The sequence below is a fragment of the Euleptes europaea genome, chromosome 18 (genome assembly GCF_029931775.1).
Source record: "Euleptes europaea isolate rEulEur1 chromosome 18, rEulEur1.hap1, whole genome shotgun sequence".
Classification (NCBI taxonomy): domain Eukaryota; kingdom Metazoa; phylum Chordata; class Lepidosauria; order Squamata; family Sphaerodactylidae; genus Euleptes; species Euleptes europaea.
This window is the reverse complement of record NC_079329.1, coordinates 42,431,193-42,444,506: the sequence shown is the minus strand read 5'-3', so window position 1 is coordinate 42,444,506 and position 13,314 is coordinate 42,431,193. Positions and strand designations below refer to the sequence as shown.

At 47.0% G+C, this 13,314-nt stretch overlaps 1 protein-coding gene across 2 annotated transcripts in view; it reads left to right on the top strand.

Annotated features, from left to right (window-relative positions):
* The first annotated feature begins 6,826 nt into the window (after positions 1 to 6,826).
* REEP1 (receptor accessory protein 1) overlaps positions 6,827 to 13,314 on the top strand; it is a 57,342-nt gene continuing 50,854 nt past the window's right edge. For both annotated transcript variants that reach the window (XM_056863474.1, XM_056863476.1), the window contains exon 1: positions 6,827 to 6,858. In XM_056863474.1, coding sequence (XP_056719452.1) covers positions 6,827 to 6,858 — 32 coding nt within the window. The remainder of the gene's footprint in view (positions 6,859 to 13,314) is intronic.

The window sequence follows — 13,314 nt, the reverse complement described above, 5'->3', positions numbered from 1 at the left end:
TATATGGAATGGAAGTGGGGTGTGTGTATATATATTCTATAAAAAATCATCTTTGAATCTGCTTTAAGTACAGTCTCCTCAAAATTACTTATGCAGGCTGAGACAACCAAAATAGCAGTGTGTGCATTTCTGAAGCAGTATAACTAGATTTTAATAAACAGCTTTTGAGCATTTTCCCGCTAGTGAGCTGATAATTTCTTCCAGGGAGATGGGTTGACTACCAGTAACCAAAAACTGCTCTACCAAAAGGTACTGCTATAATTAATTTGCCCTGACCTGGATGGCCCAGGCGAGCCTGATCTCATCAGATCTCAGAAGCTAAGCAGGGTCAGCCCTGGTTAGTATTTGGATGGGAGACCACCAAGGAAGTCCAGGGTTGCTGTGCAGAGGAAGGCACTGGCAAACCATCTGTTAGTCTCTTGCCTTGAAAACCCCATAAGGGGTCGCCATAAGTCGGCTGCGACTTGACGGCAGTTTACACACACACATAATTAATTTACCTGAATATTGAAAACAACATGCAGTCAATTTTGTATCAACCTCTTCCTGTTTCTCTGGGCCAGCTTTAGACATCATGGCTAGTAGCCTTTGCTACTATGAATCCATGAATCTGTCCAATAATTTTATGATGTATGCTCATGGCCATCACTTACATCCATTGTTGTTGAGTAAACAACTACTTTTTGTCCATCTTCGGTTGCTCCTCAAATTCACAGGGTGCCCCTTGAGTTCTGCAGACACACGTCCGTCCTCTGTCCACTTTCCCACCCCATGCATAATTTTATAGACCTCTAGCACATCTCTCATTATTTTTTCCTCTAAACTGAAAAGACCAAAACTCTTCAGCCTTTCTAACGCCTTAATCATCTTGGTAGTCCTTTTCTGCACTTTTTCTAGCTGTGCAATGACATGGGGTGTCTTCCCCCCCCCCCCCATCAGTATTTTTTTGGATTTGGATATATTAGACCTGGAATTTTTTAGAATTTCTGAAAAATGCCAAATCTTTATACCAGCTCCATTATACTCTTTGGGGAATCTTTCTAGGGCTTGGGGAGGGTTGTTTTTTTAACGCAGAGGTACCAAATTTGCAGCATAGCTCTCCCTACAAGACCCCTCCCCAGTCTGGTAAAAATTGGGTCAGGGGGTCCAATTTTACAGGGGGTCATTTTTTCCTCCATTTGAGGGCCTGAAAAATTGCCCCCCCGACCCAATCTTTATGAAACAGCCTTTTTACCTCCAGTGGAAAAGCAAAGAGGCATGCCTGTGAGCAACCACAGGTCAATGCCTCCTACTCCAAGAACCAACACAATCCAAAAGAACCAAACCAGAACCCAGCAGAACCACAAGCCAATGTGACAAAGCCTAACAGAACCAATCAGATAATCATAGCACAAAAAAGGCAAGCAGGGGGCAGCCCCCCCTTTTGCTAGTCCAGACTGAACCAAATGCAATGCGCAGGTGTCCAGCAGACCCCTGGCCCACTCAGGCAGTGCAAGCCCAACAGAACGATAGTGAAATCACAGAATGCCAGCATTTTTCATTGGGTTTTTTTGCTTCTCCCCCCCTCCCCATTTCACACCCAAGGGCAAGAAGCCTGGCACAGCAATCTTAAGCTCGGGGGGGGGGGCACTTTTGCTAGCCCAGCAGAACCCATTGCAATGTGCAGAAGCTCAGCAGAACCTAAGCCCACTCAGACAGTGCAAGCCCAACAGAACCTATGTCAAACCTGAGAATCTCTGGAGTGGAAACTGAAGACGTGGGGCATTTGCTAGCGCAGACAAACCAAATGCAACGTGCAGGGGTCCAGCAAAACCGAGGCACATTATTGGCTGTGAAAGCCCAACAGAACCATTGTTAGACCACAGAATGCCAGCAGTGGAAACCACAAGCCCAGCGGAACTAGGGGCTATCGAACAACAAAGATACCATCAGTTTCCCAAGGAAGGCCTCAAAGAATGAGGGGGGAGGTTCTGTGTGCCCACCTGATCCTCCTCTCTAGCAGTCCTGCACACCACTACTGCCTCAGAGGAGCAGCCTGAGCTGCGGCAGGCTCCATTCACCACTGGCTGTCCTTTTCCCACCTCCCACCCCTGCAAAGAAGAATGTTAGGCAGAAACACATCCAGATTAGCTTCATTGTTTATGGTGCTCCTGTGAGTTATGCTGGTTTCTGTTTGGCACACAGATCCTTATCCTACTCTATCCCATGAATCAACAAGATGAAGAACAGTTTTGGTCCAGGTGTATTATTCCCAGCATGCAATTTTGGTTTGGGGTGGCTGGACAAGGACTGTGAGCTGAGCACCATCTCCAGCATACCCCTGTGCCACGTAGCTACTAGGGTTCAGTGGAAGCTTTTGGGTGCAGGTGAAATGGGAAGGGCATTAGGGAGGGGATAGTGCCAATCAAATTTGGAAACTGCCCTGCTGCTTCTTTTTTCTGACATCTTTATTTTGGGAAGAGCGTTTCGCCCCAACTTCCCAAGACAGGCTTTGAGAGGATGTAGAGGCAAGAATGTACTCACTTCAGTCACCACCATAGTCCATAACTGTTTAGTTCAACAGTGGCAAGTTGACCTTAAGGAAGACCACGGGAGCAGACATGAGTGATGTGAGCTGGCAATGTTGGCCGCATGGGAGAAAACACACTCTGCATGTTCATCGGAGCACCTGAAAGGAGCCTTGGCCACGGCAGAGAGGTCCAGCCAGAAAGACTCCTTCATGGCCGAGTAGGTGGGCGGATTCATAGAATCATAGAGTTGGAAGGGGCCATACAGGCCATCCAGTCCAACCCCCAGCTCAATGCCGGATCAGCCTAGAGCATCCCTGAGAAGTGTTTGTCCAACCTCTGCTTAAAGACTGCCAGTGAGGGGGACTGCCACCCTAGGCAGCCGATTCCACTGTCGAACAACCCGTACTGTAAAAAGGTTTTTCCTAATATATAGTCGGTACCTTTCCACCCACAATTGAAACCCATTATCGCAAGTCCTATCCTCTGCTGCCAACAGGAACAGCTCCCTGCCCTCCTCTAAGTGACAGCCCTTCAAATACTTAGAGAGCAATCATGTTCCTCCTCAACCTCCTCTTTTCCAGACTAAACATTCCCAACTATTCAGCCTTTCCTCGTAGGGCTTGGTCTCCAGGCCCCTGATCATCCTCGTTGCTCTCCTCTACACCTGCTCCATTCTGTCCACAACCTTTTTTTTTTAGTGTAATTTTTTTATTTTTATAATATAAAACAACAAATACAGTAATAACAAAAAACATAAAAAGAAAATACAAGAGTATCAATTATAATTATACAAAGTTATAAAGTTCAACAAAGCAAAAATACCCTTTTGACCCTCCACCCACCTTAAAAAGTGACCCATCACCTGACTTCCGCAGAAGTGTCTAAACAGTTTTGAAAGTTGTTAATAGTAATAATAGAAAAGTAAATAAACTTGTTTCTATAACTTCTATTAAATAGTAAAATCCATTTTTGCCAGTTTATCCCAATATATCAGGGGTGGGGAACCTTTTTCCTGCTAAGGGCCATTTGCGCATTTACAACATTATTCGGGGGCCATAACCAGGTGTAGATCTCCCGGGGGGGGGGGGGGAGAGACTACGGTTTCCAGGTCTCCAGCCACCACCTTGAGGTTGGCAACCCCAGGGAAGGCCACACAGAGAAGGCCTGGAGGGCGCCCCTGCTCCCTCGTCCTCCCCGCTCCCAGGCGGGAGGGCAGCCAGCGGTAGGCCTGAGCAAATGAGGCGCCAGGAGACAGCCGATCCACAGGGAAGGAAGGAAGGAAGGAAGGAAAGAAAACAGAGAAAGAGGAAAAGGGAGGGAGGGGAAAAGAGAGAGAAAGGGAGAAAGAAATGGAGGGAGGGGGAGAAAGAAAGAAAAGGGTGGAGGGAGACAGACAAAGAGACAGAAAAAGAGGGAGAGAAAGGAGAGTGACAGAAAAAGAAGAAAAGCCTTCCCCCCCCACACACACACACCTGTGCAAGCCGGCCCCAAGCGACCAGGCCCCAACCTCCACGCCTCCCCCCCCCCACCCGGCCCCAGAGCTCCCGAGGGCCGCAGAAAATGTCCTCGGGGGCCACATACGGCCCCCAGGCCTGAGGTTCCCCATCCCTGCAATATATGATGGCCTTTGCCCAAGTTTTTTTGAATTCTTCCACATAATTTCCATGTAGGAATTCTGTTAATTTGGCCATCCTCATATACATCCATAATTTCCCTCTCCAGTCACGAATTGAAGGTTTATTCACTTGCTTCCAAACTTTAGCTATTACAATTCTTGCAGCAGCAAAACTATATTGACAAATGACCCTATCATTACTACCCATTTTTTTTGTGGGATTCCCAATAAACAAAATGCAGGTTTTCTTTTAACTCTCATATTAATCAAATTATTAGTTTCTATAATAACTTTTTTCCAAAAGCTTTTAATTTTTTTACATATCCACCATGCATGCATAAAAGTTCCTCTTTCCTTTCCACATTTCCAGCATAAGCCCATATCTCCCTTTTTCATTTTAGATATCATCACGGGAGTTACATACCATCTGTAAAACATTTTATATAAATTTTCTCTAATTTCATTGGTTATTGTAAATTTAAATTCTTTCTTCCATAAATTTTCCCATGTTTCCAAATCAATATTGAATCCTAATTCCTTCATCCATTTCACCATTACTGGTTTAATTCTTTCTTGTTCTAAATTTATTTCAATTAATAATCTATATATCCTTCCTATCGATCCTTTATTTCCTTTTATTAGTATATCTTCCAATTTAGATTTATTTTTATTAAATCCAGCCTGAATATTAAATATATCTTTTAATTTATAATACAAAAACCAGTCCTTGATGTTAAGTTCTTCTCTACTTTTTAAAGCCCATTCTCCTTCCTTACATTAAATGATTTCTCTATATACATCCATTTCTAAATTTAAATATATCCCTCTCTTCATAAATGCTTCTATTGGATTGATCCATCCCGGAGTCTTATTTTCCAAAATCCTTTTGTATTTTTTCCAAATTTGAAGTAAACTGGATCTAATAATATGGATATTAAAATCTTTATTTACCTTCTCCTTACCATACCATAAGTATGCATGCCATCCAAAACGTAGATTAAAACCTTCTAATTCCTTGTCCACATCCTTTTTTGAAGTGAAGCCTCCAGAACTGCACACGGTACTCCAGGTGCAGCCTGACCAATGTAGAGTACAGCAGAACTATGACATCTTGTGATTTGGATGTTATGGCTCTGTTGATGCGCCCCAAGATCGCATTAGCTTTTTTTTGTCACTGCATCACACTGGCTGGTCATGTTTAACTTAAGGTCCACTTGTGCCCCAAAATCTTGTTCACACACACTGCTGCCCAGAAGTGTATCCCCCATCCAGTATGCATGTCCCTCATTTCTGTTACCCAGATGTAGAACTCAGCACTTATCCTTGTTGAATTGCATCCTGTTCCCATCCGCCCACTTCTCCAGTGTGTTCAGATCTCGTTGAATTCAATCTCTATCTTCTGGGATGTTTGCTGCTCCTCCCAATTTGGTGTCATCTGCAAATTCAATGAGTAGTCCCTCCACACCCTCATCCAGATCATTTCTAAAAATATGGGAAAGTACCCTGTGGCACCCCACTGGACACCTCCCTACATTCAGATGAAATGCTATTGACAACTACTCTTGGAGTGCGGTTCTGCAACCAGTTCCCTATCCACCTAACTATCCTAGGGTCCAGTCCACAGTCCTCTAGTTAACCCATCAGAACATCATGGGAAACCCTGTCAAAAGCCTTACTGAAATCCAAGTGAACAATATCAACCGCATTCCCTCGATCCAGTAAGCTTGTCTCTCAATCAAAGAAGGAAACAAGGTTGGTCTTGCAGGACCTGTTGGGGACAAATCCATGATGACTTCCCTGAATCACCAAGTTGTCTTTCTGATGCTTGCAGATTGATCTCTTTAGTATCTGTTCCAGTATCTTCCCTGGGATAGAGGTCCGACTGACTGGCCTGTAGTTTCCTGGGTCATAATTCCTCCCTTTTTTGAAAACCAAGATAACGCTTGCCCTCCTCCAATCTTGGGGCACATCTCCCATCCTCCAAGAGGTCTGGAAGATGATGGACAAAGGCTCTACAAGTTATTGTCGAAGGCTTTCACGGTCAGAGTTCATCGGTTCTCGTAGGTTATCCGGGCTGTGTGACCGTGGTCTCGGTATTTTCTTTCCTGACGTTTCGCCCGCAGCTGTGGCCGGCCTCTTCAGAGGAGCAACACTGAAGGACAGGGTCTCTCCGTGTCAAGGGTGTAGGAAGAGTAATCTAGAGTCTGCAGTCCCGCACGCGGCTTCCTGTGCAGCCCCTCCCTCGGTCCCTGGGTGCCAGAAACTCCGGGCCCATTCAGTCCCACTCCAGTCCCGGGGCCTCAGGGGCCCAAGGGGGGCGGGGGGGCTGCTGAGGAGGACGCCTTCTTTGGTCTCCCCCCCCGCCCCCCCTCCCTCCCTCCTTCCCGGTCATTCCGCCAGCGGGGAGGCCGGTGCGGCCCCCCCGCCTCTCCCCACGCGAAGCCGTGGGGGGTGGGGGGCAGCGCCACGAGGAGGGCGGGGCTCACTGCCCCCTGCCCGAGGGGGCTCCGGTCCAGCCGCGCCCCTCCCCGCGGGAGAGAGGGGGGGCGGGGCGCGCCTGACGCGTCCGGGGGGTGGGAGGGGGGGAGGGGGCGGGGCTCCCGGCTGCCCCCTGCGGAGAGAGAGCGGCGGAGAGGGAGAGGGAGAGGGAGAGGGAGAGGGGGGGGGCCTCCGGGCGGTCCCGCCGGCGTCTGTGGTCGCCATGGTCTCCTGGGTCATCTCCAGGCTCGTGGTGTGAGTACTGGGGGGGGGGTCGGGAGGGTTCGCCGTCGCCTCATCCCGGGGGGGGGGAGGGATGGGGCGAGAAGGGCCGGCTCGGCCGGGGCTGCTTTCGTGGGAGGGGGAAGGGGGGCTTCGAGCTGCCCCGCGCCTCTCCTCGGGGGGGGGCTACCCCCCCGCCGCACATGCAGGCTTGGCCAGGGCGAATGGGAGGGGGGGCTCCTCGCGCGAGGATGTCAGTCAGGGCCCCCCCCGGGCCCCCCCGCCCCCCCCACCTCCCGGCATTCCGCGGAGTCAGGGCGAGGGAAGAGGGGGGGTGCAGGGGGCTCGCTCACCCCCCCCCGCTCGATGAAGCAGAAACGCCTGTCAGCCCCCCACACACACACCCCCCCCTCCCGTCGGCTGCACCCCACGTGCGCCCCTCAACTGCGGATGGAGCGACGGGGATGCCGGGGGGGGGGCGCGCCTTTTACGCAGCAGGGGAGCGGGGGGGGGATCCGACCTTTGCAGACCACCAAGGGCCGAGTGCTGCCCCCCCCGCCCCCACCATCTCCAGGGAAAACAGTCCCGGTGTTCATTCATCGAAAGGCAGCCGCCCCCGCCCCCCCCCCGCTCCTTTGAACCCGACACGGACAGTCCTGAAAGGAGGGGGGGGCGAAAGAGGCTCCGACAGCCCTGTGGGGGGGTGGGGTGGGGTGGGGTGGGGGCTGCCGGGACCGGGCTGTCTTGGAAGCCCCAGGAAAGCCCAGCGCTCAAGGCAGAGGGGTTAGGAGAAGCCCCCTCCCCCCCCCCCGGCGCCGCGCCCTCAGGTGGGCGTTGGTCTTTCTGAGGACAGCGGCTGCAGGGAGAATAGGGGGGGTGGGTGGGGGGTGGGGGGGTCAAAGCACCAAACATTGAGAGCTGACCATTTCTTCTTTGTGCTGAGCAGGCCTGCCGGGGGGGGGGCGGCCCATGTTGCCTCCCTGGCCTCCTGCACTGGGGAGAAGTGCTGCCAGAGGCCCAGCTGTCTGTCTGTCAGGGCCTGCGCCTGGCTGGGCAGGAGCCAGCTGAACGGCCTGCCTGCCAGGAGTGTTGGCGGCTCAGCTCGAAGGGGTCTGGACCAGCGGGGGGGGGGGCAGCGTCTCTTCCCCGGACCTTTCTCGCCACCCCCCCGTCAGTCTGTGGGTGGGGAGGCTGATCCCCAGACACGTTGATTCAGCAGCAGCAGGCAGAGCATTCTGAAAGCAAGTTGGAGGGCTCAAGTTGCCAACTCTCTTCAGGGAGCAAGATCCCTGTAGTCATTGAACCGATACCCATCTGTTGCAAGATCTCGCCCAGGAACTCCTGTCTGCTGTTTCTGTTTGGGCTACTCTACGATTCCTGTCAGGCAAAAGGCATCACGAGTGTGGCCAGAAGCACTTTCTCCCGACGGATGCAGAGGTGATGCCTTCCCGGCCTCTGCTTGCAGCAATGCTTCCCTTTGGTTCAGGGAAGAAATGCTGTTTAGTTTCAGTTGCCAAAGGTTTATTCCCTGGGTGGTCCCAGGAACAAGTTGCCAAACCCAAACATATGAGAAAATTCGGTGCCCAAACCAAGGAGTACTGCTGTGCCTGCCAATTATGAGACCATGCAATCAGGGTCATCTAGTCCAGCCCCCCTGCACAATGCAGGAAATTCACAACGACCTCCCCACACCCCCAGTGACCCCTTACTCGATGCCCTCCCTCTCATGATCTGCTTAAGGTCATAGAATCAGCATTGCTGACAGATGGACATCCACCTCCAGGGAAGGAGAGCCCACCGCCTCCCGAGGAAGCCTGTTCCACTGAGGAACCGCTCTAACCGTTAGAAAATTCTTCCTAATGTCTAGACCAGTGGTTCCCAAAGTGGGCTGTACCACCCCCTGGGGGGCGGTGGGATTACCTAGGGGGGCACTAAGAGGCAAGGGGGCAGCAGGGGGCTGCTAGAGGTGGGCCCCTTCAACTGTGTTGCTGGATAGGGTAGGGGACGCTAGGGTTGAGTTTGTGGAACCAAGGGGGCGGCGGCCCAAAATGTTTGGGAACCACTGGTCTAGACGGAAACCCTGTTGATTTAATTTCAACCCGTTGGTTCTGCTCCAACGCTCTGAAGCAACAGAAAACAACTTGGCACCATCCTCTATATCAGGGCTTCTTAAACTTTTTCCACTCGCAACCCCCTTTTGCCCGAGAAATTTTTATGTGACCCTGGAAATATAGGTATATAAAATAGGTATACAAATCAAACATTTACTAATAATAAATCATAAAGAAATTTATTTTAAAACAATTCTTTGGTATACATATAATTTTACTATTTATTAAAGATGAAAGCAAATTTGCAAAGTAATGAGATGGATGTGCTTGTTTACTTTTTACATAAAGATTTAAATCTTGGCGGAATATTTGATACTGCAGGACGTAGAGCATCTTCAACGTTTTTCAGAGTTGATCGATATTTTGATTTTATAATTGTCATTGCTGAGAACGCCGTTTCGCATAAATATGTGGTACAAAATGGCAGAAGTATGTTTAGGGCCATTTCAGAAATTGTTGGAAATTCTGTCTTAATCCCAAACCAAAATTCATTTATCGGTTTTTTAGGAAACTGAAGTTTTAAACCTGTGTCGCTTGATAACTCGGCAAGTTCTTCTTGAACTTTTAATGGCAGATGACTGACTTTTTGATTTCAATTGAGTATGGTTTATAAAACCAACTCAGTTTTATAGAATCAAAATTTGAAGGGAGGTACTTCTGAAAATGTGACTCCAGGCACTTCAGATGATCAATTATAACTCTTACAATTAAATCTTTGGGAAGGTTATTTTCAATTACAAAATCATCTGTAGCTGTAAAGATTTCTAAAGAACCATTTTCTACCCTATTCTTCCATATGTTAACTTTTTTAGTCTAACTTTCAATTTTATCTTTTAACATAAATATGTTACAATTTTTTCCTTGAAGCGACATGTTTAAATCATTGAGTTTTTCTAAGATATCCGACAAATAACAGTTTTGAAAGCCATTTTTGAAAAAAATTAACAAAGTTGGATTTCTTCTCAGTCAAAAATATAACAACTTCATTTTTCAATTTCAATAATCTAAACTTCGCCCTCTCGAGAGCCACCTTACCTCTGCATGTAGTAATAGGCTTTTGTAATCGGAGTCCATGTCTTTGCTAAGGTTTGAAAACAAACGACTGTTAAGGGCACAGCTTTTAATGAAGTTAATTATTTTGGTAGTATCGTGAAGCACAACATGTAACTCTGGTGATATTTTTTGGGCTATGAGTGGGTCATGCAGTGAGTAAAAGTGATATGTTCATTGCTACCAGCTTTAACTTTTGCTACAAATTCAACATTCTCGCTCATCATTGCTCCAGCAGCACCGTCTGTACAGACTCCAACACAATTTTTCCACTGTAAACTTTCATTTGTGAAAAACTAATCGATTTTAAGATATATATCTTCCCCTCTTGTGTGCCCTTCCAAAGGGTGACAAAAGTAATTCCTCGTGTCCTGCTTCCTTCATAAAACATATCTTACATAAAGTAGCAACTGTGCCATGTTAGAAATATCAGTTGTTTCATCTAACTGAATTGCAAACTTTGGGCTGCCCCTTAAGCCTGATAATAAAGCTGCTGGAATTGGTCATTACTCATTTCAGAAATTCTTTTGGAAACAGTATCATTCGATAAAGGAATTTACGAATTTCATCCCCATACTTTTCCCCATGAACTATTTCTGACATTTTAATAGCAGTGTAACGCGAGATCGTCTATCGTGTAGGGCTTTTTAGTTTTTGCAGTTAAATAAGAAGTTTCGTAAGATGCAAGTAAATACTTTTCGTTGCCAGTAACAGATTTCTGAAAACATAGTTTTTCTTTCACGGTCAGAGTTCATTGGTTCTTGTAGGTTATCCGGGCTGTGTAACCGTGGTCTTGGAATTTTCTTTCCTGACGTTTCGCCAGCAACTGTGGCAGGCATCTTCAGAGTAGTAACACTGAAGGACAGTGACACTGTCCTTCAGTGTTACTACTCTGAAGATGCCTGCCACAGTTGCTGGCGAAACGTCAGGAAAGAAAATTCCAAGACCACGGTTACACAGCCCGGATAACCTACAAGAACCAATAGTTTTTCTTTATTTGAAGATTCATAAGTCGTCCAAAATATTCCTCTGGTTTATTGCAGTATGCTGCATGCTTGGTTTTAAGATGTTGTTTAGTTTGGCTGGTTTCATACTCTCCGCAGCCAAAACTTCATTACAAATTAAGCAAAGAGGTTTTTCCACACCATCATCATCAGTAAATCCATATTGCAAAAATGATTCAACGTATTTTCTTGTCAATTTAGGTGTACTACAAGCCTGGTAGTCAAGACTCTGCCACATTGTCATCAGTATTTTTACCTCTTCTGTCTAAATTAAGTCACTTATCCATAACTGAAATATAATTTTGTCCTAAAATATAAATAAATATTGCTAATAATTTCTCAGAACAATACTAGCTTTAGTTTATGAAATTACATTTGTTTGTGCTTAATTTAAAAAATGGATGTTCACACTTTCATACACATACAGCGGTGATGGTGGAGAAATATTATTAAAGGGCTTTTGTCTTGCTGCAATTAAACACTTAGTTTTTGTAAAAGAAGGAGATAACAGCAATTTTTAAAATCAAACATTCTAACAAAATCCAATCCAAAGATATACTAATTTGATACTTACATGCTGAGGAATGATGGTAGGAAAATATTAAAAGTCTTTATTTTCCGTAAACTGTAATGTTTCTGTAAGAGCAGAAAACTTTGTATGTACAGTAAAAACACTGTAATTCATAACATTCAGTAGTCTCAAATCTGAGCCGAGGTGTTTCTGGTAGCATTCGTTGGCATTGCATGGTGTGACGGCATGCACGGTGAAAAGTGTGCATGTGTGTTCAGAACCAAGGCTGCAGTGAAGTTGCGCAATGCAGCACGGGCAAGCCGTGCCAGAAATACCTCGGATGCATTATGCGTTTGATTCTGATTTAATTTTTGGTCGTTGTGCATTCAGAAACCTTTTACTGTTGCCAAACTTTTCGCGACCCCCACATTCATTTACGTGACCCCATATGGGGTCGTGACCCACAGTTTAAGAAGCTTTGCTGTAGACGGTAGAAGGCCCAAGGCCGGTGAGAGGTCTTGCTCAGCACAGGAAATCCCTAAAGTCAGTTCTGATTCAGACATCTCATTTCTGCAGACCTTCATAGCGGGTAAAGCTTATTACAAAAACAGCAGTCAGGAAAAGTATCAACCAAGCTTAGAACAAACTTTCAGAACTTTACGCTTATGCATAAAGTATCCCTGTCTGCAGTAGAACTCAAGGAAGCAGGAAAATTGTATGAGATGGTACCCTTAGGGCAGTCAAAACAGTTTCTGCTTCAGCTGAAGTTTGTAATCCGGTAACAACCCCTATTGTTATGCCACAACGTTGCTGGATATAGAATCATAGAATCATAGAGTTGGAAGGGACCACCAGGGTCATCTAGTCCAACCCCCTGCCCAAGGCAGGAAATTAACAACTACCTCCCCCCTGTCCAGATTACAAGTCTGTCAGATTCGTTTGACAGGTGCAGGTTAGATCAGTTGGATCTAATGATGATGCAATCAGCCTGGAAAGTCCCTGGGGAGCTAGAGAAAGCTGGCCTGATCCAGTTATAGCCAGGTGGCTGATGCAATGCAGTAGCAATGTCAGGATGATTAGGTATCTACTGTGATTGGTGGCTGCGTCCACCAGGTGTATATATTGGAGTGAAGCTAAAGTTCTATGCGGGATGCTATGAGTGGAGAGTGTGAAAGGAGTATCTGTATTATATCTTTGCACTGTAAAATAAACTACACTTTTCTACGTAGCAGAGGACTTTCTGATGGTTATTCTGGACAGGCTGCCAATCCGCTTGGCTTCCACGTCACCCCCCACGTCCCCAGTGACCCCAACCTTCCCCCCACCATGCAGGATCCCACAGTCAAAGCACTCCCAACAGATGGCCATCCCGCCTCTGCTTAAAGACCTCCAAAGACGGGGACTCCACCACCCTCTGAGGCAGTGCATTCCGCCATTGAACAGCCCTCACCGTCAGGAAGTTCTTCCTAATGTTTAGGTGGAATTGCTTTTCTATTAGTTTAAATCCATTACTCCATGTCTTAGTCTCTGGAGCAACAGAGAACAAGCTAGTTCCCTCATCAACATGACATCCCTTCAAATATTTAAACATGGCTATCATATCTCCCCTCAACCTTCTCTTCTCCAAACTAAACAAACCCAACTCCCTAAGTCTCTCCTCATAGGGCATGGATTCCAGACCTTTGACCATTCTGGTCGCCCACCTCTGGACACGCTCCAACTTGTCAACCTCCTTCTTAAATTGTGGAGCCCAAAACTGGACACAGTATTCCAAGTGAGGTCTGACCAATGCAGAATACAGTGGTAGTATTAC